The sequence below is a fragment of the Notamacropus eugenii genome, chromosome 1 (assembly GCF_028372415.1).
Source record: "Notamacropus eugenii isolate mMacEug1 chromosome 1, mMacEug1.pri_v2, whole genome shotgun sequence".
NCBI classification, from domain to species: Eukaryota; Metazoa; Chordata; class Mammalia; order Diprotodontia; family Macropodidae; genus Notamacropus; species Notamacropus eugenii.
This window is the reverse complement of record NC_092872.1, coordinates 290,477,044-290,504,885: the sequence shown is the minus strand read 5'-3', so window position 1 is coordinate 290,504,885 and position 27,842 is coordinate 290,477,044. Positions and strand designations below refer to the sequence as shown.

The 27,842-nt window shown below is 44.2% G+C and overlaps 1 protein-coding gene and 1 long non-coding RNA gene across 3 annotated transcripts in view; one reads left to right on the top strand and one right to left on the bottom strand.

The window, feature by feature from the left end:
- The window catches only part of STK32C (serine/threonine kinase 32C), a 185,033-nt gene that overhangs the window by 75,939 nt on the left and 81,252 nt on the right, over positions 1-27,842 (top strand). Inside the window, exon 2 of one of the 2 annotated variants that reach the window (XM_072629112.1) lies at positions 14,546-14,601. In XM_072629112.1, the coding sequence (XP_072485213.1) occupies positions 14,546-14,601 (56 nt within the window). Of the gene's footprint in view, positions 1-14,545; positions 14,602-27,842 lie in introns of those variants that run through there. The other variant, XM_072629115.1, reaches the window with a different exon arrangement.
- Positions 676-25,149, bottom strand: LOC140517664 (uncharacterized). Its single transcript, XR_011971716.1, has 3 exons — positions 25,017-25,149; positions 24,197-24,296; positions 676-970 (listed from the first exon to the last, which is right to left on the bottom strand). It is a non-coding gene; the product is annotated as an uncharacterized lncRNA (long non-coding RNA).

The window sequence follows — 27,842 nt, the reverse complement described above, 5'->3', positions numbered from 1 at the left end:
GAGGCTGGAGAGACAGGGCTACCTGCCAGCCCAGCCTAAGTTGAGGACACCTGTGTGCTTTTCAGCTGAGATAAGAGCCAGGGTCTGGGAGACAGAAGAAGTTCCTGCTTTTCTCTGCCCTGCTTACATTATTTGGCACCAAGGTGGCTCAGTGGGCAGAGCACTGGACCTGGAGTCAGGAAGTCCTGGGTTCAAATTCGGCCTCAGACATTTCTCAGCTGAATGACCTCACAGAAGTCAACTTCAACCCTGCCCACCTCAGTTTCCACATCTGTAAAATGGGAATAATAATGGCATTCCCCTCTTGGGGTTGTGGTGGGGATCGAATGAGATCAGGGCCTGGCACAGAGTAAGTGCTATGTAAAGTTAAGCTATTATTATGAGCTATCGTATCCTGACTCCTGTGTTCATCTGAGCAACTGAAACTGCTCTTTACCAGTGATTACCAGTGATCTCTTATTGTATCATCTGCAGTTAGCACAGTGCAGGCTCACTGGAGGCATTTAGTGCTTCCTGGGTACCAGAGTTCATTGGATTATTACGTGTATTCAGATGTCTCAGCTCTAAATAGTTTATTTATATTGTCTTGAGTTTTATATCCTGTCTGCTTCCTATCTCTCTGTCTTTAGACGCCCTCCCTTAGAACCAGAGTTAAAAAAGAAAAAGAAACACACATTTCAGTGAAACTGACCAGTTTTTAATTGTGTTTGTCAGTACACGAAATAAACCCCCTGCCCCACTCCCGCACGTGCCCCATCTGTCATCTCTGGAAGGAGCATCGGAAGTTTCTTTTCCCCAACTCTGCCCAGAGTCAGCCTGGCTCATTAGAATCCACAAGGATCAGTGGAGATGATGGTTTCCTGGCCTCACTGCTCCATTTTCTCTGTATTTGTCATTTTTTACAGCTTTGCAATTCTCCATTATATTCATGGTCCACATGCCGTTTTGCCATTCCCCAAGTGATGCGCATCTATTGTATAAACATGCATATATATTATTTGTATAAGTATATATGTGCATTATTCCACGTAGTTTTTCAGAATTGTTAGAGTTGTGATAATTGTGATAATGTGGCCACCATGTTTTAGGAAAAATATTGATAAGCTAGTGAGTGTTGGTCCTCAGAGGACACAAGCTCCATCTTGGACACTCTCATCTGTACCCCATGTCCTCATATGTTTCGTACAAGGAACTGGGAGCATTTTGCCCAGTGAAGAAAAGATTTGGGGATCATAGGCTCATCATTACTTCAAAGTCGTTATCTTTGTTAGGTTGTGTTCATCCTTTGTTGCCAAAGAAGACTGTGCTATCAGAGAAATGATGACATGACTTGCACTTGACTTTGTTTTGAGTGAAGGAGGGCTGTGCAAGGTCACCAGCCTCACTTCTCCTCCAGAGCCATCTGAATCTAGTCACCTGATAGTCCTCAGGATGACTGGAAATGACCCAGGATGCACTGGGAGACCTTGACCCCTTTAGGCCAAAATCTATGCAGGAACTCACTTAGGGTGAGGCAACATCCATTCATTGAACAGGCCTGTTTAAGAAGTAGCCAGGGCATGGCCCCTTTAATGAGGCCAAGAAAAGAATGACCTCAGCCTGGAAGGGAAATAACAATAGCTACTATTGATAATCACTTTGAAGCAGGGTCCTCCATATTCACTGACTGAGGGATGGTCCTCTTGGTTGTTGTGCAGTTGTTTCAACCATGTCTGATTCCTCTTAACCCCATTTAAGGTTTCCTTTGCAAAGACACTGGAGCAGTTTGTCATTTCCTTCTCCAGCTCATTTTAAAGATGAGGAACCTGAAGAACTGAAGAAGACAGGGAGAAGTGACTTGCCCAGGGTCATACAACTAGTTAAGTGTCTGAGGCCACATTTGAACTCAGGTCTTCCTGACTTCAGGTCTGGGTGCTCTATGTATTGAGCAACCTGGCTGCCTCTGCTCCTGGGCCATCTATCATCACATCCAGTAATTCTATTTGCTGCTTTTTTACCCAAATGTGTCCAATAACCTGAATTTTACCTGAGCCTGAGGTCTGGAGTTAGTTATAAATGCATATTAAGGCAGAAAGCCAAACCGCTGCCTAAATATTAGTAATGTTCCTGTCTAGGAGCTTGGACTGATTAGGATGGTGCCCTGACCTTTTATATAAACTCCCTAAAGCAGCCAAGGTGGGAGCCGCTGGAGAAGAAGGATCCTCCATGGCGGAGGGCAGAGGTGGGGAGCCCCCAGGGAGGGAGCCCTCAGGGAGGAGGGAGCTCCTGGAGAGGAGAGATCTTGTGTGGGGGTGAAGAGCCCCAGAAAGGAGCAACCTTGGGGGGAAAGGAGCCCCTGGGGAAGAGGCACCCTGGAGGTAAGGGAGTCTCTGGTGAGGAGGGAGCTCCTGGGGAGGAGCGAGCCCCTGAGAAGGAGGGAACCCCAGCCATTGGATCATCCTGAGGCTTCAGATGAAGAAACAGCCTCTGAGAGGGTGAGCTGCTCACATTCACACAGATAGTGGCTGAAACAGGATTTGAACCCAGGTGGCCCTAACTCGGGCCAGGCTCTGGCTGCCCTTATGCCATGACTAAAATTGTCTTGCAAGTGTATGAAGGGCCAGAGGGAGATAAGGTTTGTGTTGCTTGGCCCCACGCAGCAGAGCAAGGAGGGATGAAGGGACAGTTTCAGATAGAGGAAAAACTTCCCAATCAGTGGAGCTAACCCAAGGTGGCCTGGGCACCTGCAGAGGTTGTGGGCTCCCCCACAACCTTAGAGGTCTTCAAGCCAAGTCTAATGATTCCATGTTAGGCATGTTATGGGGTGGGGGGTGGTGTCAGACTGCATGGTGTCCACTGAGCTCCACCCAGCTCTCCATTTCTGTGCTGCCATGACTGCTACTGGCATTGCAACCTACTAGACCACAGGATCCTCTTCAGGTTAATTGGGGTCTAGTTATTCCACTGTCCTCCTCCACCTCCCCCTCCACATTGAACTTGCAAAGCTGATGTCTTGGACCCCATCATAAGATTTCATCTCAATATCCCAATTACATTCTATCTCAATCAGTTCAGCCCAGATCTCTGGCATGTCAAGACTAAGCTTTGTCATTCAGGAGGCTCACTCTCACTTCCAGCTTTGTGCCACCTGCATGCTTAATAAGCACACCATCTATGTCTCCAGGGTATTGATAAAGATATTGAGCAGCATGGGGCCAGGCTTGGATGCCCAGCATACAGAGATGCTGACAAGGATGATGCAGTGAATGTCCCAGCAATGGAGGAGAATGGGACCCCATGGAGCCTCAGACTAGCTGAGATGTGCCCAACGTCACAGACTAGACAGTCATGGCTGGACGGTTTTACCTCCAGTATGAACTGAGGAAACTTTGGGAAGTTGGAGGCTTCATCGGTCAGTCATGGGTGGTATCTCCCTCATCCCACCATGCTTGTCTAGCCAGGGCACTGGATGAGCCCCTGCTTCCTCATGGAGTTGTAGGCATTCACAATCAGTTAGAAATGGAAAAAGCCTGGGGACCACAAAACCAAGCTATTCAGAATTACGACAGCATTAAGAATAAGGTTTGTTAACAGCTGATATTACCATAGAGCTTTAAGGCTTGCTCTAAATTCTTTGAAGCTCTTTCATCAATCAGAAATGAAGTGTTTACTATGTGACAGGCACTATACCAACCCCCAGGGCTATAAGGGCCAAGCACAAGCAGTCCCTGCCCAGGAAGAATTTACATTTTAGTGGGGGAACAACATCGAGAATTGGGCATATGCAAGGTACAGCAGGGGAGATCGAGGGAGGCTCAGGAAGGAATTTAGCAGCTGTGGAACCCTGGGAAGGGTCTCCCATGGAAGGTGGTAATCAGGCTGAATCCTGAAGGAAGCTAGGCATTCTAGGAGGCAGAGGTGGGGAGGAAGAGCCTTTCTTCAGGGGAGAGGGCAGAGATATCTCCTTCTTAAACCTGGTGCCTCCTTGTGGGATCACCTCAGAGTAATGCTGAAAAGATCTTGTTTGTACATTACTGTCTGTATGCTGTTCCCTTCCCCTAGCTCCTTGAGAGCAGGGGCTGCCTCTTGTGCAGTAGGTGCTCAATGACTACTTTCTGATTGATTGAAGATCTGTCCATGGCCAGGACACCTCTGGAAACAGCAATCATTATTCCTTGTGGCTTAAGGAGAGATGTTCTTCACCTGTGCGGGCCATTTGTCAGCTGCTGTCAAGCTGTGACAGTGGTTACTTTGGTCCACAGTCTCCCATTGAATCACTCTGAGAAAAAAAGATGGCCCATTTTCTGACCTGACTTAAATATACAGGTACAGAAGTTTTTGAGAATTTCATGAACCACTGTGGACTCCAGGCTGGAGTCATCAAAGGGGAGAAAGCGAGGCAGGACTCAGGAGGGCTGGTGTCAGACAAAATAAATGTTCGGCGCTGACTAAAAAAAGGAGGGCCATTCAGGGATCCTGGCAGGTTCCCTAGAGGAGCAACACCCCTCAACCCACCTTGAGAAGTGGACAGAAAGACCTGGGAGGCAAGCAGAGAATACATTCCTGGACCGAAAAGTAGGTCACCAGCTGCTAATGACAGGGCAGAGAGGGGAAGTACCAGAGAGATAAAGGTGAGGAAGACTGGATGACATGGAAGGAAAAGGTTAACCCACTAAGGGACCCAGCGCCGTCTGTGCGCCCACTCCTCTGACCTTTCGAGGGCAAGTCCTTCTTGTCTCTGGTCTCTGTCAACGGAGACACACTGGTCCAGAGGAGGCCCAAGGTCGTCTCCAGTTAGGACAGTCTTGCTTTATGCTGTTGAAATATATTGCAGCCCCCTCCCTCAAGTCCAAATGATGATTGGCCAGAGGAAAGATGTGCTGGTCACAAAAGAGGAAACAACAGCTGGGAAAAATGAGGAGGCCCCAAAGATCTCTTGGAGCCCCCAGTCCAGTGTTCCTGTGGTGCTGTGCTCCACAATCCACTCCACAAACTCAGCTTTTCTGACTACATGACTCTGACCCACTCATGAGCTTGACTCCAGCACCAGGATCCCATTCTCGGACCTTCCACAGAGGCAGATTCTGGACATCTCTCCCATTCTGGGGGCTCAGAGGAGAATCTATGGGAACCCAGCTTCCCTGCAAGGAGGGACTGAGCTCTGGAAGAAACTGGGTTCTCCTCTTTCTAAAAAAAAAAAAGCCTCCAGGCTCTGGAGAGAGGCCTTTGCCAACTGCCTGTTGGAGTGTGAAATGCAGCTCTTCTCTCAGAGACAAATAGCCTATTCCCTTCTCACCATGAAAATAATGAGAGAAAAGGACAAGGCTCACCAGGGATGTCTGAAAATGGGGGAGAAAAGACGAGAGAAAGAAATGGAACTGAGAGGAGGAGACCTGCCCCCAGACTCCTGGCTTCTCAGAGGCTTTGAGTCCCCTCCTTTGTTTGACAGAGTCCCCTCTACAGCCCTGCTGACAAGGACTTACCCAGCCTTGGCCTGAAGAACCCCAGGGAGGGGGAAGCCACCTCCCCCTAGGGCGAGCTCCAGAGTTCACTGTTAGTTTGTTCTTCCTGACTTCAGGTCTCACTTTGCCTCTCCATAATCAATCTCTCCCCATTATTGCTATGATAAGAAAAGAGTAATGGCCAATTTAGAGTATGTGACTGAGGCCCTGAGTTAGAAGCAGTACAGTGTCTTGGGAGAGGGATGAGCGAGCAGGCAAGAGACCTAGATTTGAATCCTGCCCCTGGGTCCCACTAATCAAATGACCTAGGGTAGGTCAGTTTTGCCCCCTGAATATCAGTTTACTCGTGTAAACAGTAGAAATGATCCCTATGGTTCCCAAAGATCCAAGGAGCTTTGCAGAAGTGCCTGGTGCTGTGGTTGCTATTCTGGACACATGACCTACAAGGGGCAGTTGGTGAGAAACCTGGAGGATAAGATCTGAGGAGAGCGTGTTGTCCTTTCTGTCTCTGAAGGATGGCCACTGATGTTCCAGCTCTCTGCCATGCTTGGAGTTCATCCACAGCCAAGATCATTGAAGGAAGGGAAAGTTTCGGAATTGTTCTGGTGATAGTTGGGGCTGCTAGGTACAGGCCCATGTGGGAGTGCAGCAAAGGCTGGGAGAATGTGTGAGTACACACACACACACACACACACACACACACACACTCACCTGAGAGACAGACCAGGAGCCAGGAGTGTTCCATATGTTGTGTCCCACATGTGGCAAGAAGGCTGGCTTGATACCAGGAAAGATCCTCCTCCTAGTTAGAATCATTCCCTATGGTCAGAGGAGGTCTCCTAGCAAAGGCATGTGATAAAGTAGATTCCTCTTCAGGTCTGATGTCTCAATGCTATAAAAGTTGACTAACATTTCATTCCAAGATAATAATGCCTCAGGTCTTATAATTACACGAGGAAACAAATCTTCCTCCTGAAATCACTGATTCTGATCTAGAAGCTCATGAAGACTGTGGCACAGCTAATGACATCTCTTATAGACGTTTGATAGATCCAAGACAAACAGAGTAATCCTAGCAGGAGGCTGTCAGAACCCTCATCTGCTTTATCAACCTCCATCCTATCTCTTAGCAAGAGAGAGGATATGATAACCAGGGTCAGACCATAATAGAACAGAACGCTGTTGGGAAAACCTTACAGAGGAGGATGGTAGAAGATGATGAACAGTATTGCCTCTTGAAACAATGATACATTGTGGAAGGAAATCCATCTGGAAAAGCCTTGATTGAATCAAGCCAAAACATTCTACAACCACTTAAGAGTGGAGATGGAAAAGAAGAAAAAAACAGATGAAAAATGGAAAAGATCTGTCAGCATTTTCTATCACAGAAGACGTTCCTCACAGTGATGGTGGAATTACCACCTCAGTACCCAATGTGGGGCATGCAGAAATGGAAGCATCACTAAAGAAAACAGAGATGGAAGGAGCAATCACATCTGGCCAATTGTTTAAAAAGGATAGCTACCATGGAGCCCCATGCAACAGATCAGAAAGGATCAGGAGGAAGATACCAAAAGAAGGGAAAAAAAATCAAAGTTGATTTTTCCCACAACTGAATAAAATAAATTATTTCACTAACCACCCAGCTAGAAGCTTACTTTCTCATCTCTAGAAAATCTCTGGGAAGAGACCATACATGGATCTAGGCTAGGATACTGTTGACCAAAAATGAGAATGGAAAAGAGAGGCTTCCAAAAGGGTCTTCTAATAAATATCTGCTGATCAACTCCATAGCAGACCATACCTTTGTAGTCACAGCTGAAAGGTGGAGAGATTTGGGAGCTCACTATGTGTTGACAAAAAAGAAACTTTGAGTCAATTGAGCATGTGTCCTTAGTGGCTGTCCTTCAACCAAGTGTCTCGCATTCCCTGATAGTGGTAACAGTTGATGTGAATTTTTCAGTGACTTGCTCACAAATCACAAGGACAGCTTAAAATGGCTTGCCAAAAGTGTTTTCCTCTCTCATCAGAAAAGTCAGGGCAGGTGCAGCGGAAAGAGCCCTGGACTTGGGTTCAGAGGACCTGGGTTCAAATCTCTATTCTTCTGTTTATTGCCCACATGACCTTGTGCAAATAACTCTACCCTGCTGGTGTCCATTTCCTCTTCTTCCTGTAAAACAAAGAGGTTGGACTTGCTGACCTCTAAGATCCTCCTAATTTTTAGTCTATGCCCTTTGTCCATGGTGGAGTCCAAAGGAAAAAAATGACTTGATTCAGTTGAGAACTTCCCCCACCCCCACCATGGATGGTGAGGTCCTCTGGTTGTTCCTGTCTACATATGACTGTGCTGATGCCACCAAGTCTGGAAATACTATAGTACCTCCCCAGGGGTCCTCACAGCCACTCACAAGAGTTTGGTCTAACCATTCACATGGTGAAAACAAAGTGAATGACAAATGTTTTTTGTCCAGGCTATAACATGCCATTGGATGGATAGTCCCTAGAAATGGTCCTCCAGTGTGTGTGTGTGTGTGTGTGTGTGTGTGTGTGTGTGTGTGTGTGTGTGTGTGTGTGTAGAAATATATAATGCTTACATGTATACATACATATGGTCAAGTATTTCAGAAGTATTAATGAACTGGGCCCAGGAGTTAGTAGGAGGAAAAGAGTGGCCTGGGTTGCATTTTGGAAGGCAGCATTTTAGGTAACCTGAAACTGCTCCATGGAACAAAAACTCATCTCTTTAGACCAGGATCCTCTTGGTTACAATGTTCTGAGGCTGCAAATCACAGAGGACTGGTCTCTGAAGAACTCAAGTCATAGGTGACTCAAAGGACACCAGGTGCATCTACCTGGCTGCAGAGTAAGAAATGCACAGAGTATATCATTCAGAAGACGCTGAGCACTGGAAAAGGGACAGGTTGCATCATCTGGTCAAAGAACCACCCATGGCCACTGCTGTTGTTGGCTGCTCAGGGTATGACCAATAGGAGTCATAGAGGAAGGTCAGGAGACCAATGGGAGGAGAAGCTGTGCAGGGGTCTACTTCCATGAGATGCTGCATGTGTAGCAACAGTGGAATGGTAAGAGAATGGATGTGAAACCTTCGTGCTCTGCCTTTCTTTGATGGGCAGCATGGTGGAGAGGAGAGGAGTCAGTGAGAGAGATGACAGTGCTGTAGCCCTATGGAATGTCCCCATCTCTGAATCTCACCTTCCTCATCTATAGAATAGAAGTAGCAAAACCTACAATGTGCACCGCGGAATGACTATTGTGAAGATCAGGTGAGATTTATTATGTGGCTAAAATGATGATGATGATGATGATGATGACGACTCCCAGAGCTTTAACCTTAGACAAGAGCATATGTGTGTGCATGTGTGTATTTTTTCCTTTGAAAGTACTTTACGTCTGTACAATTTCATAGGAATATGCTTCCTTGTTGCTAATATTATTCCAGCGAAAGCCTCCCAGGAATTTTGTATTTCTGCCCAGTTTCACATCTCAGATGTTCCAGGAGATTGGGCTCCACAGCCCAAGAGGACGGTCACATTCTTATGTTCTGTCCACAAGTACAATATCTTCTTGGGTCTTTCCGGGATAGGGTGACATCACCAGAAGCATTTTGGGAAGAAAGTGCAAACTGATCATTGGCATTTTGGTTCTTTTTCGCTCTGTGGCAAAGGCAGAACATTTCCAGGTAAAAAAAATCACAAAATTCAGGTTTGGTTTCATGTATCCCTGGCTTATCTTCCTGATATTCACTGGCCTCATCCATCTTATATATTATTTTGTGAAGCCTTTATACAATTTTTGAAACATGATGTAGTTTCAGAAATAGCTGCCACCAGTTTCTTAGCCTGCAAAAAAGATTTCCTGTCATAGTTAATTTTCAGCAAACTTTCTCATGAATCTTGGAACTGGGAAGGCCGGGGCTTCTCTGGGAAATGGGCATCAGTGGCTCAAAGTGTATTATTTGTCCCATGGAACATATTGTCGGGGTCCCATGCCCTCTGCTACCATACTTCTGGACCTCTGGTGACCTGAGAACAGAAGGGAGGGCTGAGGAAGCACCTGTCTCTAAACTGGTGCCATAGGCTTATCTGTGTCAGCACTGGGGGTATGTTGTGCCCAGGACTGCCAGCTGCAGAGAGTATCCACTGTGCCAGCACCCTGTCCCTAGGGTCACACAGTATACAGATGTGCAGGGACACAGGATAAGTCACCTATATATGTAAAAAAGCTCCCCAAGACTTGGCCAACCTGGAAACTCAAAGGTCCTGCACATGTGTGATGATAAAGAGCAAAACTAGTCTCCACCCAGAAACTGGCTTCTCCAGCTCTTACAAAGGGCCTAAGGACCACCTCCTGTCCCCATGGTTATGGTCACACCCATTTCCACTGCTTATTGAAATTCAACACAGGCAGCAGGTGGACAGAGACCAGGTCTTCTGTTCAGTTCTTTCAACAGTCACATCAGGTTGTCCGCAAGGTTGCTATTATCCCCATTTCATGGGTGAAGAAATGGAATCTAAGAGAATTAAGTGACTTGCCCAGGTCACTAGTAAGTGCTAGAGCTGGATCCAGACTCAGGGCTCTCCTGACCTCAGGTCCAGACTTCTAGAGTTGCCTCTCTTTTAGATCTTAGGATTATACAGTTGTGGGATTCTGAATCACAGAATCATGGAATCAGTGTCAGGTCCTTGAAATCACACTGCAGATGGAAGAATAAGTAAGAAGACATCAACAGCGAATTTGGTGCAGTCCATCCCTCCCTGGGGGTAATTTGGGAGGCAGCAGAGAAAGTGGTTCCTTATTTGGGAAACCTTTGCTTCCCTCCTGGGGGCTGCGCCCATCCCTTCTTTCCTCCATAGTCTGTATGACTAAGGGGGAGGTGGGATGAGCTATTTATTAAACAATATAAGTAAAAATCCCCATGTCTCTGGGGAGAGGAGGAGGAGGAGTAGAAGTCAGAATTGCAGTCGTTGGTACAGAGAGCAGTCCCTTGTCGCCTGTTCTTAGCTGGGATCAGTCTTATGAGGAACCTGGAGGTTTTTGATCTGGCCTTTAGTAAATCAACTAATCCATCACCAAGCATTTATGGAGCTCCTACTGTGTGCCAGTGGTTCTCCTAGGTCCCAAGGACACAGAGACAGAAGGGAATCTATCTCTGCCCTCAGAGAAAGTATATTCTAATAGAATTCTTGTCAAGTAGATAGGTTGGGTTGTCCTCTGCTGGAGCAGGGATGCACAGAGAATCTTCTCCCGTGCAAAACATGGTCCTCCAGTGGCCAATGATCAGAAGAAAGCCCTCAGGATGCTCTCAGTGGGTGGGCCTCCTCCTTTCCTGGGAGCCTCATGTCAACCTGACTTCTGCCATTTTCCAAGCTTGATCTGATCCTGCCCTGCCTGCCTCCCCCCTCTATATAGCCCAAGCCCCCCGGATGTGCCCAGAAGACTGTTGGGGATGGGAAGAGGGAGAAAGACCCTCTTTGATCTTCATTCCAACTCCCAAAGGTGTAATGTTAATTAGAATTAAAGATCTTTCCTGCCCATTAATAGGATTCACCTGAAGCCAATTAAGGGAAGCTTTTTTTGTTAATTAATAAGGCACTGAGTCATGAAGGTTGTGATGCCCTCCGGCTCTGAAAAATGTATATGTACTCTGAGGTGATGTTTTGCTTTGGAAAAAGGTTCTTGGGCCAGATGAGACTCTGGGTAGCCATTAAGGAGGCCCCCCCCATTTTGAAAACCTAGATGTTGGTGCTTCTCTCTCTGGTAACAATGTATAGATGTAATGTTGATCTGTGATGTATGTATTGCTTATGGTCAGACAGAAGCCCTGTCTCCCTGCTTGTATTTTCTCTGTTGGTATATGTGTCTAAAGAAGATTGTTGACCCCCCAAAAGTTGATTTCCTTTTAGAAAAGTAGATCTAAGAACCTGTACAGCAGGCTCTCTTGTGTGTCGCAGGGTGCTTGCTGCTACAATAGGTTACTCTTTTTTGGAGGAGTTCCTTCCCACCACCCCTGGACCCACCCTGGCCTGTAACTGGGAAGGGGACTTGATCTGGTTCCAGTCCAGTTTTTAAGGTTGGTGAGATCTTAAAAATTCAGGTTGTATATTTATTTATAATTATAATTTTTTTTAAATTACAAGCTTGTTCTTTTAAAAATGAATGTATATCCAAGACAATTCCAAAGGACTCATGATTAAAAAATTGCTGTCCATCTCCAGAGAGAGAACTGATGAATTCTGAGTACAAAGTAGAATTGAAGTAGAATTTTCTAACTTTCTTTATTTTTCTTGGGGTGTGTGAGTGTGTGTGTGTGTGTGTGTGTGTGTGTGTGTTCATGCGTGCATGATACAGCTAATATGTAAATATGTTTTGCATGATTTTACATGTAGAATTAATATCATATAGTTTGTCTTCCTTGTGGATTGGAGAGGAATGGGAGGGAGAGAATTTGGAACTCAAAAAAAAATGACAAAAATTCATTTAAACATTTTAAATAGTTAGGTGAGTATATATTACATTTAGCACAATAGTATCAGCAATGCCTGGCTGGCTGTGCTCACTCCTGAACTCCCTTCTGGGCATCTTAAATCTCTAGGAAGATTGGTTCTTGTTTTCTTCCTTTTCTGGGCCTCATTAGCCAAGCCCTTTTTCCCCAGTAAAAGCTCCTCCTTGTTCATCAGTTTTGAGCATATTGTGGTGTGAAGAACGGCCTCCATCTCCTTTTCACCAAAGTTCCAGCAGTCCCTGCCATGAAGGGAGATGCTCCTTGTGTCTGTCTGACTTTTGGGTTTATAAAACACCACCTACAGAGCTTCACTGCTTATAACTGCTTTTCATTCCCTGGGGAGGTTGTTCCATTGAATTCCTCTTCTATTTTTTGGCCAGATTAATTAATTGTATTAAGGATTACTGCTTTATAGTATAAACTAATAACTAGAAATAGTCTCTTTTTTCCCTCCTTCTTTGAGGTTCTAGATCTTTTGTTCTTCCAAACTAATCTTGCTCCCCTTTTATTAATTACTCCTTTTGCAATTTGAATGGGTATAGCACCAAATCTATAAATTTATTAAGAGATAGTGTTTTTTTTTTAACGTAAGCTGAGTTTCAGCCAAGACTGGAACGTTTCCTGAGGCTTTCCCAGTTGGTGGGGAGAGGTTCTCCTTCACAGCTCCACGCAAAGCTTTCTCTCCAGAAAGTGGGAGTCTCATCATAAGGACTCCAGGCTTGGTTGGAAGCTGAGGCCCAACCATGGCAACAACTATCTGGCCACTTGTTTGTGCTTCTTTATTTCTTGAAAAGGTACTTTGAAACTGCATCAACAGATGCCCACATCGCCCTCCAGGTATTTTGTAGATATTCTGAATTTTGTGGTTAATCAGACTGGACACAGCCTCCTTGGACACGCTTACTTGGAGTCAGAGAGAAGTCCATAGAAGAGAGGAAGGGTCTAGAATCTCACTGAGACTCTTAGGCCTTCAAAGTCTCCTCATTCTGATGCCTTGTGGATTTGACCTCTTGCTTTGAGGGGGGAGGACCTGGGATCTCCTGGCATTTGTAGCCAGGCTTGCTGTGACCTCCCACTCCCTTCCCCAATATCCCAAGGGAGTCAGGAAGGACTCCTCCATGGGTGAACTGATTAGAGCTTGTTGAAATAGTTGATCAGTGCCTGAGGCAGGATGAGAATTTAGGTCTTTTTGATTCCAGGTCCCATACTCTATCCACTGTACCACCTAGCTACCCCACTTGGGGTATCTGGTTCTAATAAATCTGCGCAGTCTTCATTTATGGTTTTTTGACAGATGGTGTCTAGATTTTTTAATCATGTTTTTGGGGAATCTAATTATTCTTAAAACATCTCTCCTTGACCTATTTTCCACAGCAGTTGTTTTCTTCATATATTTTCTTCCATTTTTTCAGTCCTTTGATTTTGTTCTAACATCTGTTTCTCTTTTATGGAATCATTGATTGACCTTTGGTCTGGCCTAATTCTCAGGGAGTCTGTTACTTGGGTAAGGTTTACCACTTTGTAAGCTTTCTTCTCTCCATTCTTTCCCCATGTCTTTTATTGAATTTGTTATTTCTAGTATCATTTCTTCTAGGTGTTCACCTAGCCCTTGTGGAAAATCCTTTAATTCATTTTTTAAAAATTTGTTCTCTACTTTTACTTTGGATTTTGGAGCATCTCTATATTTACTTTATTTGTTTTTTGTACTAGTTGATGTCTTCTTTGGTTTACTCATTGCTCTGGCCTTAGTGCCTCAACTGGGGCTTCGCCAGGGTCAGGCTACTGTACTTTGGCATGGGAAGGTTAATTCTGTTTGGTTTCATCACCTTGGTTTATCTGGGTTCCTGCATTGACCTCTGCCTCCTGGGATGAGGAATCCTTGGATCTTAGATTTCAAGCTCTTTGGAACTTCCAGAGTTTCTCTGGCATCTCTGGGAAGAGTTCTGGGTACCTGGGCTGGGGCTCCCCATGGCCATGCTTGTTGGTGTCTTCCTGATAGCTGCCATGGCTTACCCTTTGGGTTCCCAAACTCCCCAGAGCTCTCTCAAGGGAAGTGTTTGTTCTTCCTGCCTTTGTCTGAAGTCTTAGAGGCTCCATGTATCTCTGGTCAGTCTCTTCCTGCAGGGAGGTTAAGCTGCATCAGCACTGTTGGTGGCCCCCATTCCTTTGGCTGGTAAGTTTCTGGTTGGCATTTTGTATATATATGGAGATGTAAGAATCCATTTACTATGGTTTCTTATTGGATTTCTTGATCATTATATTATTTGAAGATTTTTGCTGGAGTAGGTTTGGAAGCTGGGTGGTCTGACTCCATTCAGGCCAAAAATCTTGTAATTTAGTCTTGAGTCAGTCTACTGCTTAGATAAAAACAGACTGTCAGAATTTTGGCTGGACGCATGCATTGGGATAGAGCATCTTTGAGCAGACCAGCCCTTTGTCAGCAAAAATGCTCTGGGGCATAGTTGATGGGGGAAAAAAAGTAGACGGCTGGTTCAAGTATTTCGATTCTTTTAAAAAAAGACAGTCAATATTTGGAGGGACTCTTTAAATCTGACTAAATGTCTTTGCTTTTGTTTTTTAGTGAACTTTGACCACTTCCAGATACTCCGAGCAATTGGCAAGGGGAGCTTTGGGAAGGTAAGACAGCTGGCTCCTTTGGAATGGAGGCAGTGGGCTCTAATGGTAATGAGTGTCTGTTCTGGCAATCCCTTTTCTTTTTAACCAATCAAGATGTCCTGAATGGTTTTTTTCTCTGCCATAGCAAAGACCATAAGATGGTCCTGTTAGAATGGACATGTAGTGACCTCCTTCTATCCATTTCCTATATTTCTGTGTCCCCTGAAGCATCACTCAAGGGTATATAATATTGGTAGTATGGCTGGAAGAAGGACCTCTCATTATTACTGATGAATATTTCATGACTCCCCCTGCCCCCAGTCAAGGAGTCTAGACAAGAGTGCAAATTCCTAGGGGTAGCAGAAGCCTATAATGGCTCCAGTAGACTTGGAGCAAGTTAAAACAGAGAAGAGTCCAGACCTGCCTGTAGCTGGTGGGAGAGCCAACAGATGCAGCTCAGGGTTTTGGTGAACAGTTTTCTGATCCTCCCCGTCTGTCCAGACAGTGTATATGACATTGCTAATTCTTGGAGCCAGGTTACATTGGGCAGAGCAGAGCAGAGTTCTCTATAATAGACCAACATTGCCCTGCTCAGCAGCCACATTGAAATGAGGTCATCACTTCCCTGGGTTTGACCAACTCTGATAACTGTATCAATGCTGGAAGTCTGGAGCTTCAGACCAGACCTCTATGGGCTATGGGGGAGAGGAGGGTTGTCCTCTATGGACAAGGGGCAGTGCTTGTAGGTATGGGTGAGGGCTCAGAACTGTTGTGTTCACTGAGCCCAGATGGGCCACCTGGGTCCCAGGGAGTGCAGCGCACAGATGTTTCCTGATTATCTGCTTCTTCACATGTACTGAGTCATCTGTGATGATTTCCTTGGTTTCCCTCTTAGAGTCTGGGATGGGAATGTCTTCTTAGGGTTTGTGGTTGTTTTCTCTTGGCCAAACCCACTTCCTCCTTGAGGCCAGAGTGTCTACATATTGGGGCTAATTATAGCTTGGAAAGGGCTTCATAAGCTCCCAAGAACATTAAGAATAGTTCTGGGTGAAGCATCTTGGCTCTTCCATTATAAATTAATCACTTCCTCATGGACGTGATTTCTTTCCAGTATGCCTTGAAAATGTTCCTGTCAAGTTATCTTCTTGAGGTCTCGGATCAGGTAGGCGGCTTTAACATAATCTTTCCTTAGGCATCTAGGTGGTATGATGGCTGGAGCATGCATCCTGGCATCAGGAAGAATTGACTTTGAATTATGCCTCAGACATTTACCAGATGTGTGACCCCGAGCAAATCATTTACCCTCTCCCTGCCTCAGTGTCCTGATCTGTAAAATGGGGATAATAATGGCAGCTACCTACTTCCCACAGTTATTGTGAGGATCCGAAGAGTTAACACATGTAAAGTGCCTTGAAAACTTTAAAGCACCACATATAAGCTCTCATTGTTGTCATTATTATTATCATAGTAAGAAATAGTAATCATGATAAGATATTGGACCAACATGCAAGTTGGCATGATTCTTTTTCCACCGTTGCCTGGACACTGAAACTCAGAGAATGCGAGCCCCTTTTAGGAAAAGGAATTGGATCTGTGATTTCATTGGTCTAGAAAGCTCCCAGTGAGAAACTTGCTCTATCAAATGAAGATCGACGCCTTCTCTTCCCTGAGAGTATCCGAGACTGCCTGGAGCACAGAGAGAGGCATTTGCCTGGGGTCACATAGCTGGGATGGGTGGGTGGGGGCCTTGACCCCGGCCCTTCCTGGCTCTAAGGTTGCCTCTCCATCCTTTTGACCAAGCTGCATTTCAAGGCTCTTTTCTGGGGCACAATATTCAAGGCGCTTCAATGCTGTTAATTATTCTCCTTTCATTGTATTGAAAATGATGCTGTGTTGCATCATTGAAAGATTGGGGGCAATTAGACCTCAGGAAGCCTTTCTGCAGGAATTCATTAGGAAGAAGAATCTATTTTTGTACCAAGTACTGTCAGGCTGGTATTTCCATCATCTCCCTGAACACGAAGAGGCATAACTAGCTGGACTTGTGTAGTTCCCATAATTCTGAGAGGATGAGGAAAATGAGAGAGATGACTGAGAGGGACATGTCAGAGAGCTAGTCAAGACTAAGCCTGATTTGTTGGGGTCCTGTTGCCCCATCCTGATGTGCCCCAGACAGAGAAAAAGATATTAGGGCATCTTACTATTAGTTAGCATCATAACTTAGAGAGTGAGGAAGACCAGACTGAGATGATTTGGGAGGAAGCTAAACCATGGTGGGTTACCTCATACTGAGAGACAGCAGGGTATGGAGGACAGGGAGTTGGCCTTGGGTGCCGGAAAGACTTAGGGAAGAATTTGACCAATGACTCTTAGCTCTGTGGCCAAGGGGAAGTTTCCCTTAACTTCTCTGCGTCTCAGTTTCCTCATGTAACCCTCATCTAAATACCTGTAATATCTATCTCCTAGGATTGTTGTTAGAACCAAATGAGATAAGGTTAAGGAAAGCAATTTGCCTAACTTAGAATGCTATTGGAATGTCAACTGGGATCATTTCTGTTTAAAAACATCTGACTGACTTTGCAGATGCTCATCTGGAACCTGATGCTTAGAGTTTATTTCTTCATAGCTAGATCAAACCGAAGGATGAAAACTGTGGCTACACCTGTCACACCTCAACTAGGTTGAAGCTATAAGCCCTGGTCCGTGGAGAGCCTGGAAGCCCGAGTGCCACCAAGCCAAGGCACCATTTTGCTCTATTCAGCTGAGCTATGTAATGGTTATTATCCAGCACCTGGACTATTGGGGGCAATTTCTGACTTGGTAAAGTACTCACACATGTGAAGAGTGATTCCATATAATGAAAATAGAGCCACAAAGAATCCAAAAAGGATGGCACAAATTTATTGACTGGAAGATGGCCATGGATGCCTTTGTCAGGCTTGACTGCTCATCCTCAACATACATTTCTCAACTTCTAGTAGACGTAGTAAGAGGAATGAAAACAAATGGAAAATTCCTTATTAAGCACTGGCTATGTCCTAAGCATTGTGCTGACTAGAAACAACGACCAAATCAAAGACAGTCTCAGTCCTCAAAGAGCTCAGTTTTTTTTTTTATTGAATGCAAAATTTTCAATAGCCAAGTATCTCTCTTTTCTCCCTCCCAAGTCGCCACCCCATACACTTGAAGAGCAAAAGGAAAACAAAATCCCTGCAACAAATACCCACTGTCATCAAGTATCTCGCTTAGGGTATCTAGTCCATGGTGCCTCCATCAGCAGGTGGGTGACATCCTTGCACTGAGCAGGGTCCTTGAGTCTTTCCAAATTGACCATTTCTAAAATGTTGTTGTTTGGTGTAGCTTGTTGTCCTGGTTCTGCTTCCTTTATCAGTTCAGTACAAGGTTCAAGTGCTGCCAGTTCTCCCTGCCCCTTCCTCCTTTGTAGAACCTTCTGCTTCCACCCTCCAATTATTTGAGACGATAAGTTCCCCACTTTGATCTTCTCACATTTCCTTCCCTAGTTTATTGTTTGCTTAGAGGCAGCTAGGTAGAACATAGAAGCTGGGGCAGGGGTCAGGAAGACCTGAGTCACAATCTGATCTCAAATATTTACTATCTGTATGATCTGGGCAAGTCACTTAACCTCTCCTAACCTTAGTTTCTCTATCTGTAAAATAGTGATAATAATATCACCTATATTGCAGAGTACTTTGAGGATTAAATAGGTGATTTTTGTCATTTTATATATGTTTACACATTTATTTATATCACTAACCTTAAAGTATTATCTAAGTACTAGCAATTCTTATATTTTGCTTTTAAGATTATTATGTCATAATCAAGTCACTCCCAGACTCTCATTACTCTCTCTATGATCCTTGTTGACACTGAAGTTCTCAGGGGATGCCTCTTCCCCATTAGAAGGAAAGCATTTTTTTCCATGAAGTCTTTTCTGATTATTAACTTATAGTTACCTTGTTTGTACCTCTGAGTTTCTACTTAGTTCTAGGCTTTTCGTCAAGAATGATTGGAATGTTTCATTAAAGTCCTTTATTCATCCACTCACCCTCTTACATTCAATTTTACTGGACAAGTCATTCTTGATAGTCAGCCTATTGCTTTAGCCTTTTGGAATGTCTTTCCAAGCGCTCTGCTTCTCTGTAGTAATGGAAGCTAAATCTTGTATGATCCTGACTGGATCTCCTTAGTACTTGAACTCTTTCTTTTTCTGGCTGCTTGCAGTTTTTTATCTTTGTCCTGAGAGGTGTGTGCTGCAGCTGGTTTATTCCTTAAGTTTTCATTTTGTTCTCTCTTTGGGGAGCCGATGGAAGATTCTTTCTGTTTTTACTTTGCCCTCTAGTTCTCAGAGATCCAGGCAGGGTTTCTTTTTGGGGGGGAGGGGTGATTTTTAAAAATACTCTATCCAGGCTCTTTTTTTGGCTCTTTTTTTTTTTGCTCATGGCTTTCAGGTCATTTTGTTGTGGTTGTTCAGTTGTCTCTACTCTTCATGACCCCATTTGGAATTTTCTTGGCAGAGATGCTGGAGTAGTTTGCCATTTCCTTCTCCTGATCATTTTATAGATGAGGAAATTGAGGCAAAGAGGGTCAAGTGACTTGCCCAGGGTCATACAGCTAGTAAGTATCTGAGGTCAAATTTGAATTCAGGTCTTCTTGACTCCAGGCCTGGCACTCTATCCACTGTCACCTAGGTGCCCCAGATCAACTAGTAATTCTTATATTTTTTCATCTTGATCTGTTTTCCATGCCAGTTTAAAACAATATGAAATACCTTACATTTTCTTCTATTATTCTCTAGTTTTGACTACTTGAATATTCTTATTGTCTTGTAGTCATTAGCTTGTTTCATCGGTTCCAGTTTTCAGAGAGTCTATAGCACTGGGCCTGGAGTCAGAAGTCAAATCCAGTCTCAGATACTTCCTAGCTGTGTGACCTTGGGCAAATCACTTCCCTCTGTGTGCCTCAGTTTTCTTATCTGTAAAATGAACTGGAGAAGGAAATGGACAACCATTCTAGTATCTTTGCCAAAAAACCCCCAAGTAGGGTCATGAAGAGTTGTATATGATTGAAATGACTGAAAACAGCAACAACAAATTATTCGGGTAAGGTTTTGTACCTTTTATGCTAAGCTGTAAAACACCTTTCCAAGTTTCCATAGCTCTGACATTTCCCTATTCTTTCTTCTCCTACTACTTTAATTTATAATATTATTTAAGTCTTATATTCTTTCTTTTAGAAATTCTAGTTGATATTAGTGTCTGAGCTGTATTTTTCTTTCATGCTTTACTTGTTGGAGTTTTGGCATTATTCTCTTCTGGGTGCCTCTTAGATATTCTTGGCCTCCTAAAAGTTCTTTCTTTTTAATTTTTGTTTAGTCTTTCTTCCAGTGATATACTTTGGATATATTGGTGTTGCTGGCTTCAGTGTTCAGGGCTTAAAGCTTCTAAAGGCCGAGTCTGTAATCCTGGGCAGGGGGCTGAGTCTGAGACTAGCTCTGGGCATCCTGTGCTCTGGCCTTTCATGGTGCCCTGTGTGCTGACTATTCATTCTTGGCCCCTCTAGGAAACCCCTTGCAGCTGACCTGGACTGGGACTGAGTCCTCAATCAGCTCAGGATGTCCTTATGGGTCTGGGCTAACTCAGGTCTCTAAGAACCGAGTCTATGGTGCTGGCCCACTTCTCTTACCCTGCTCACATTGCAGACCACAGCGGGAATCAGAAGGTCCAGTCCTACAAATAAACACAAAGCTGTTCCTTCTGTCTGGCCAATCAGGGACATTAGGGAAAGCTCCTTCCTGATGCTTTGTCTCAGTCTGCCACAATCCTTTAATCCTAGAAGATAACTTTCTGTTGGTTGTTAACTAGGATATTGCCTGAGACAACCAAGAAGACACTTTCGGGACAATCCTTTGATATGACAAGAATGGGGGAGGGAGGAGCTTGCCCCTGCTCCCCCCACCCTGCCCCAAGTTGGCTAGCATAATCAGTAGTGACACAGAAGGAAGCAGAGAAGCAGCTGGGATGCTCCAAAGTGCATGAAGTAAAGAAAACCAAAGAAAGGAGTCTGTAGTGAAGGTTATGCCTCCAGGATCTCTACAGGTAACCCACATGTGGGCAGCAACCAAGACTGGTCAGAAGCCCTAATGTGACCCAGTAACACTGACCAAGAATTTTGCTTGAGGAAATCCATGACTGGATTTTGGCTCTGGAAGTATAGACCATATACCAAAAAAACCAGATTGGTATTAGGGGTGGGGGAAAGTGGAGTCCTAGTGGATATTAAACTGGTACACTCATGAAAATGTCTGGGAACCTGGGGGAGGGGAAGCATGAGGGAAAACATTTGGGTGAAGGTTAGTGGAGGGAGAAACAGGAGAGATTTTGTGATTGGAGTAGATTGTAGGCCACCTGCGTGGAAAGAGGAAATAGAGGGAGAGTTTGGGAAGGATCACGTGCCTGGTACAGAGGCACAAATAGCATCTGGACATCTGTGGGATCTCTCTCTGTGCCAAGAACAGAGCAACAAATAGCTTCTTGACTTGCCTTGGGGATAATTTCATCCTTCACAAGGTGGAGGGAACAAGGGAAATTCTATTCTGGATCTTAGCCTCACTAATGGGGAGGGCCTGGCAGCTGGGTTGGAAGTGATTGGAGCCTAGGGAGGAAATGACCCCATCTCACTTTGAGATGCAAGTTGGTGCCAAAGGAAAGGAAGTCTGGGCACAGTGTGAAAGGTACCTGGATAGAAGTTTTCAAATGGTGCAAAGAAAATAGAAAGGAGGTTCCAGGGTTTAAAATGAACATCTGCCCAGGGGGAATGAAAGATGGATAGAATGAAATTCTGATGACAAAAGCAAACAAGTCCCACAAAGAGGAAAAACGGGAATTCTCTGAAGGCACTGATATGGATGCACAGGGGACTCACCAACCACCTTAGTGTTAAAAGAAATGTCTACCAGGTGGACACAGGTCAGGGAACAGAGAATGGATTTAAGAGCATGACATTAGATACAAAATCATGCCTCGAGATCGAGAGCTGAGAATGAGCAGAGGCTGTTCAGTGAAACTGAGACCAAAGAGATCTGAGTTAACAATCTAGATTGGGAGGAAAAGGAGGAGCAAAGAAGGGGGAGGCCTTCTGCTGGAATGGACAGTGACATCAGGGAGAAAGAAGGCAGTTTTATTTCTGTTTTCTCGGCCAGGGAGAGGGGGCTTTGCACTAGAAATGGCAGAACAGAACTCACCAACAGGGAATTAATGCCCGAGGTAAGCAGGGTGACAGGGAGTAAAGGAAGCATCCAATGACTCTGAAGAATCCAAGTCACCTGGATAGGACGAGGTGCCTTCACAGTCACCAAATGGCTGTGCAGGTGTTATAGACAAGTCCTGTTCTGTGATACTTGAAACATTATGGAAAATGGGAGAGGGCAAATGTGCCAGTTTTCACAAAAGAAGGAGGACAGAGTACGTAAACACTGGGCCAATGGGCAGCTAGGTGGTAAAGTAAACAATATGCCTGATCTGAAGTCACAGAGACCTGAGTTCAAATCCAACCTCAGACACTTACTAGCTGGGTGATCCTGGGCAAGTCACTTAACCACTGCCTGCCTCAGTTTCCTCAACTGTAAAATGAGGAGAGTAATAGCACCCACCTCCTAAGATTGTGAGGATCAAATGAGATTATAATTGTTAAGTACTTAGCACAGTGCTTGGCAAATAGTAAGTGCTATTTAAATGTTAGTTATTCTTCTTCCGCAGAAGATTCAGAAACAGATTAAAGAAATAGTCAATTTATATCTAGAAAGGGAAATAGTGATTATGAAGTAATCACAGCATGGCTATATTAGGAACAGGGCTTACCGTATTAACTTCACTTTCTGTTTTTAGAAAACAGTATTCTAAACTAGCAGATGGAAGGAATGTTGTGAATATATAGTTTATCTCGATTTTTAGCAAAGTTTTTGATAAATAATCTGATACTCTTCCTGTAGAGAAGGAAAGTTTGGATTTGACAATAAGATACATAACAGGGACTACCCTGGCCCTTGTTGCTTGAGAATCAAGTATGTAACATTTTACCTTTTGGCCTAATTCCGTTCTCCAGTACCCTGAATGGGTTTGAAGGGGTTTAGTCTCTGACACTGGCCCAAATCCCCACAGATTATTCCCCCCAACTTCAGCAGTTCAGGAAATCTCATTTAGCTGTTTGTATTAGCAAGCACCATAGCACATCAGTGCAGGAGTCAGAAGGACCTGAGTTCATATCTCACCTCAGACACTTGACACTCACTAGCTGTGTGACCTTGGGCAAATCGCTTAACCCCAATTGCCTCATTCTGGGTCCTCTTCAGTCATCTTGATGAGTATCTGGTCACTGGATTCAGATGGCTTTGGAGGAGAAGTGAGGCTGGTGACCTGCACAGCCCTCTCTCTCTCAAAACAAAGTCAAGTGCAAGTCATGTCATTATTTCTTAGGTGGCATGGTCTTTGGCAACAAAGGATGAACACACACACACCATAGCACACCAGGATGGCCTGCTAGTACAGATTCTTTCATCTGCTTAATAAAGGAAAGGTAGCTTCAAAGGGGTTAACAATCTTTCTTTAATTAAACATATATGAGTCATTCACTAGTTCAGGGGAAAGGTCAGCACCCTGAATGTGGAGAAAATACAAACAGAAAAATTAGTTCAAAGATTAAGAGACAGGGCTCCAACTGTTTGACAAAGTAACATAACCACCTACAGATACCACTGGATGGGCAAGCACCAACAACCTCTAAATAGTCAAGGGGCTCTTAACAAATGGCTACTCAGTGTCCCATCCAGGGAATCCAAAGGTCCTTCTCAAAAGCGAAACCTCCAAAGTAAAATGCCAGCCTCTCAGTATATATAACAAAGACTCAGCTCCTTATAGGCTCAGAGCCAGTAATCATGAGTTCTGCATGACTCAGCACAGCTGTGAACCATGAGGGTTCAAAGGAGATTGAGCCTTCAGATGTTTTCAGTGAGACTGGGAAACTGAACTCCAAAAAGAAAACAACAAAAATCACTTTGTTTGTTCTTACACCATACAACAATGAGATCAGTTTATACAAACTTCCTCCCCAACACCTGGAAGGCATAACCTCCCTCTCTATTCTCTTGGTCTCTGGGGAGAGGAGAGGAATTAGGTTCACAGTTTAACTCAGTTTCCCAATAACATCCGTCTTGCTAAGCTCCAGCCCAAAGCTCCCCATTGACTTGTGTTCCAGGACCCTGGCTTCTTAGGACTTCCCTGCTAGAGAGTACATGGACTGGACTCTTGGCTCCAAGGTCACCATGGCACAAGCTCCCAGGTCAGGGACTCTGCTTCCTGCTCTTAAAACTCAAAAGGATAAAGACCAAACCCTGAAGTCCACTTCTCAAAGCCACAGGGCCTCAGGGAAAGAGGTAGTGGCCCTCCTCTGCCCAGCTTGCTGAATGGTCCCAATACTGGTGGTGAACACGACCATAACTCCTGGATGCTACTGGAGGGTGAGAGTAAGACTGTCCCAGTCAGGTAGTTTTAAAGTCTCAGATAGGTCTCTCTATGTAGCCAAAGGAAGAGTCTGTTCTTACCTATGTGGGAGACACACCAAGAATGTCTTCTTCCAGATACCAGGGTCCCAGTGTCTCTGATGTGGGCACCTCTTCAGTGATTTAGGCATGTGTCATAGTCCTGTTAGGTATAATTAGATGAGTAAATAATTGATTGTATGACAGACCTCAAAGAATAGCTGTTAATGGTTTAATGTCAGTGAAGCAGGAAGTCTCCAGTGGAGTATAGCATAAGGAACTATGCTTTCCCTCTGCTGCTATACTTTTTTTTTCAGCACTAATGAAATATTCATCAAATTTGTTGATGTCCCCAACCTGGGAAAGAGAGCTAACCCAGTGGAAGATCAAAGCAGTATTGAAAAGGATTTTGACAGGCTACAGGACTGAGCAAAATCAAATATATTAAATTTCAATAGAGATGTCTTTGCAATGTCTTTGCATTTAGGTAAAAAAAATTAACTTCACAAATACCAGATGGAGAAAATAGTTGGAGAGCAAGTGTTCTGTGACAGATCTGGAGGTTTGAGGGGATGACAGGGTCAATATGTAACATGCAGCTACTTGATTGGCAGTCAAAAGAGTCAAAAGGTTCTCAGGCTTCATCAAGAGGCAATAGCTTCCAGGAATAGGTATAAGCCAATGTCACTGCACTCTGTACTCTACTCTCCTCCAATCTCACTTGGAGTATTAGATTCATTTCTGGGCACCTTGGTTTAAGAAGGACATTGATGAACTGCAATATACAGAGGAGAAAGCCCAAGACGGTGAAGGGATTTGAGATTATGCCATATGAGGAAGAAATGGAGATTTTAATCCAAAGAAGAAAAGTCTCAAGGCTTACATGGTAGCAGTTTGCAGGCATGTGAGATATATGAAAGCGGGATTTGACTTGCTTCCGTTTGGCTACAGAGCAGTCATAGAGCCAGGAGCCTCCGATGGGACTTAGCCAAGAGATGAATGAGCTTCAGGCAAAGGCTGGATGACCACTTTGGGCATGTGTTACCCTGGGGTTACTTTTGTGCATGTGGCTGCAGCTGATGTCACAATGGAGTGAGCACTGAGCCTGGAGTCAGGAAAATCTGAGTGCCAGTTGGGTTTTAGACACTAGCTGTGTGACCTTGCTCAGCATCAAGTTTCCTCTTTTTGACAATTACCATAACGGCAACTCCTCAGATTGTGATGAAGATGCAGTGAGGCCATATTTGTAAAGCACTTAGTTCAGTCTGGATGTTTAATAAATGCTTGTACATCTGTTGGGATCGATGGCCCCTGAAACTCCTTCTACCTTTAAACTTCTGTGACTCTGTGATTCCATGTTTATCCAAGGTGACTGGCGGACATATTACAACAAAGACAACAGTGAGTGACCACCATGATAACCATGAAAACATTGTGATTCTGGACAAGACATTGCTTGTAACCTAGACTGAAGGTCATTCACCAAGCTTCATGTCTGGAAGCAACTGAGAGTGTTGTGTGAATTTATTCTGGAGTAATTTTCAAGTTCTAGATACCACATTTGGGGTGAGGCATGGAATAGCAACTTCTGAAGAACGAAAGATGAATACCCCAGAGAAGACAATGCAGAGGTGCATTGTGGGTGTAAGCAGTCTGTGACTTGCAAGAAAGGAGAAAATTTAAAGAAGAATGCAGAATGTCATCAGGCAATATATGATGGAAAGAGAATATGGGATGGTTGGGTGCTAATAAGGAATGACACATGGAGAGCTGGAGTGTTCCACTGGGAGTCTTGTGATATTCAGAGAAAGCGAGTCTGGCCTCCAATACATTGATGGGAGGACACAAGAGCTGGGCAAGGTAGGCTGCGATCTGTGGAGGAAACATCAGAACTGATCAGGATCATGGTTCCTGTGACCGAATATTGCTAAGCTGGAAAATGTTCAGGGGGAGATGCCTAGGATGGTGAAAGGCCATGAGATCCCACCATGCAAAGATATATGGAAGCAGTGTTTCATCTAGGAGGAGAGTAGGCTTAGGTAAGACAAAACCCTTGTCTTTGGGTTTTGGAAGGGCCTTCAAGAGAAGAAGGGTTACACACACAAAAATACTTATAGCAGCTCTTCTTGTGGTGGCCAAGAACTAGAAACTGAGAGAATGACCATCAGTTGAGGAATGGCTAAGTAAGTTGTGGTACATGAATGTAATGGAATACTATTGCGCTATAAAAACTGATGAACAGGCAGACTTCAGAAAATCCTGGAAAGACTTAAATGAACTGATGCTGAGTGAGGTGAACAGAAGCAGAACATCGTACACAGGAACAGCCACAGTATGTGATGACTGACTTTGATAGACATAGCTTTTCTCAGCAATGCAAGATCCTAAAATAATTCCAAAGAACTCAAGATGGAAAATGCCATCCACATCCAGAGAAAGAAATATGGAGTCTGAATACAGATCGAAGCAGACTATTTGCTCTCTTTTTTTGTTTTGTTTTGTTTTTTCTTTCTCATGGTTTCCCCCCATTCATTCTAATTCTTCTATACAACATGACTAATGTGGAAATATGTTTAATAAGAATGTGTATGTAGAATCTATATCAGATTGCACGATGTCGGGGAGGGAGGAGGGGAGGGAGGTGGAAAAAATATAAAATTTATGGAAGGGAATGTTGAAAACTAAAAATAAATAAATAAATTTTAAAAAAAGAGAGAGAGAAGAAGGGTCAGACTTGTTCTTCGACCCAGAATGTGGCAATGGGACCAATAGGGAGCCATTTCAGAGTCAGGTTTAGGCTTGGTGGATGGACAAGGCTATGAACAGTGAGAACTATCTCAAAGTAAACTGGACAATGTCAGGTGGTAAGTTCCCTGCCCCTTTCCCCAACATTCTTCAAGAAATAGGTAGATGAGTATGCATTGAAGTTGTTATAAATGGGATTCTTATTAACATATGTACTGCACAGTATGGTCTCTGAAGTTCCTCCTCCCTTGGAGTGATTTAGTGATTTCAAATACCCTTGAGTCTGATCCCTTAATTTGATAAAGGAGGTCACTGAAGCTTTGAAGGTGGAAAGGTCTATTCCATGGTTACTCACTGGGGTAGATATGGCATGGAAGTGATGTCAGGAAATGGAGTGGAGTGCTTTGTCCATCTCCTCACTCCTTAACTAAGTCTTTTTACCTAATCTAATTAGGTCAATCAATGAGACACTGTTGAGAAGTAGACCATTTTCTTTGCGTGTCATTGTATCCCCTTCTGGGTCCCCTGCTCTGCCTCTTGCACATATATAGTTTCTTGCTTCTTCCTCTCCCTCCCCACTACCTGAGCTGCTTAAGGGCCTTATTATGGTGTCCTCTCAGACTTAGCCTCCCCAATAGGCTACCATTCTCTGTACCATTCTCTCTTTCCCCCTCCAATAATATGGAAACTTACATTTCTGGAATTTGAAAATGTATGGAGTGCTTTCCTCACAACCACTCCATGAGATATTGGATACATAGGCATTTGGTAGGTAAGGAAATGGAGGATCAGGATCATTATCTTGCCTACCATCCCACCCATAGTAAGTAATAGGTCTGGATCTCAGTCCAAAATCACTTGTCCCCAAGTCCAGTGCTCGGTCTACTATGACACAATGACTCTCAGTAAAATAATACTAATGATTATTAACTGCCAGGCCTAGAGGCCTGTGGGCTACCCGAGT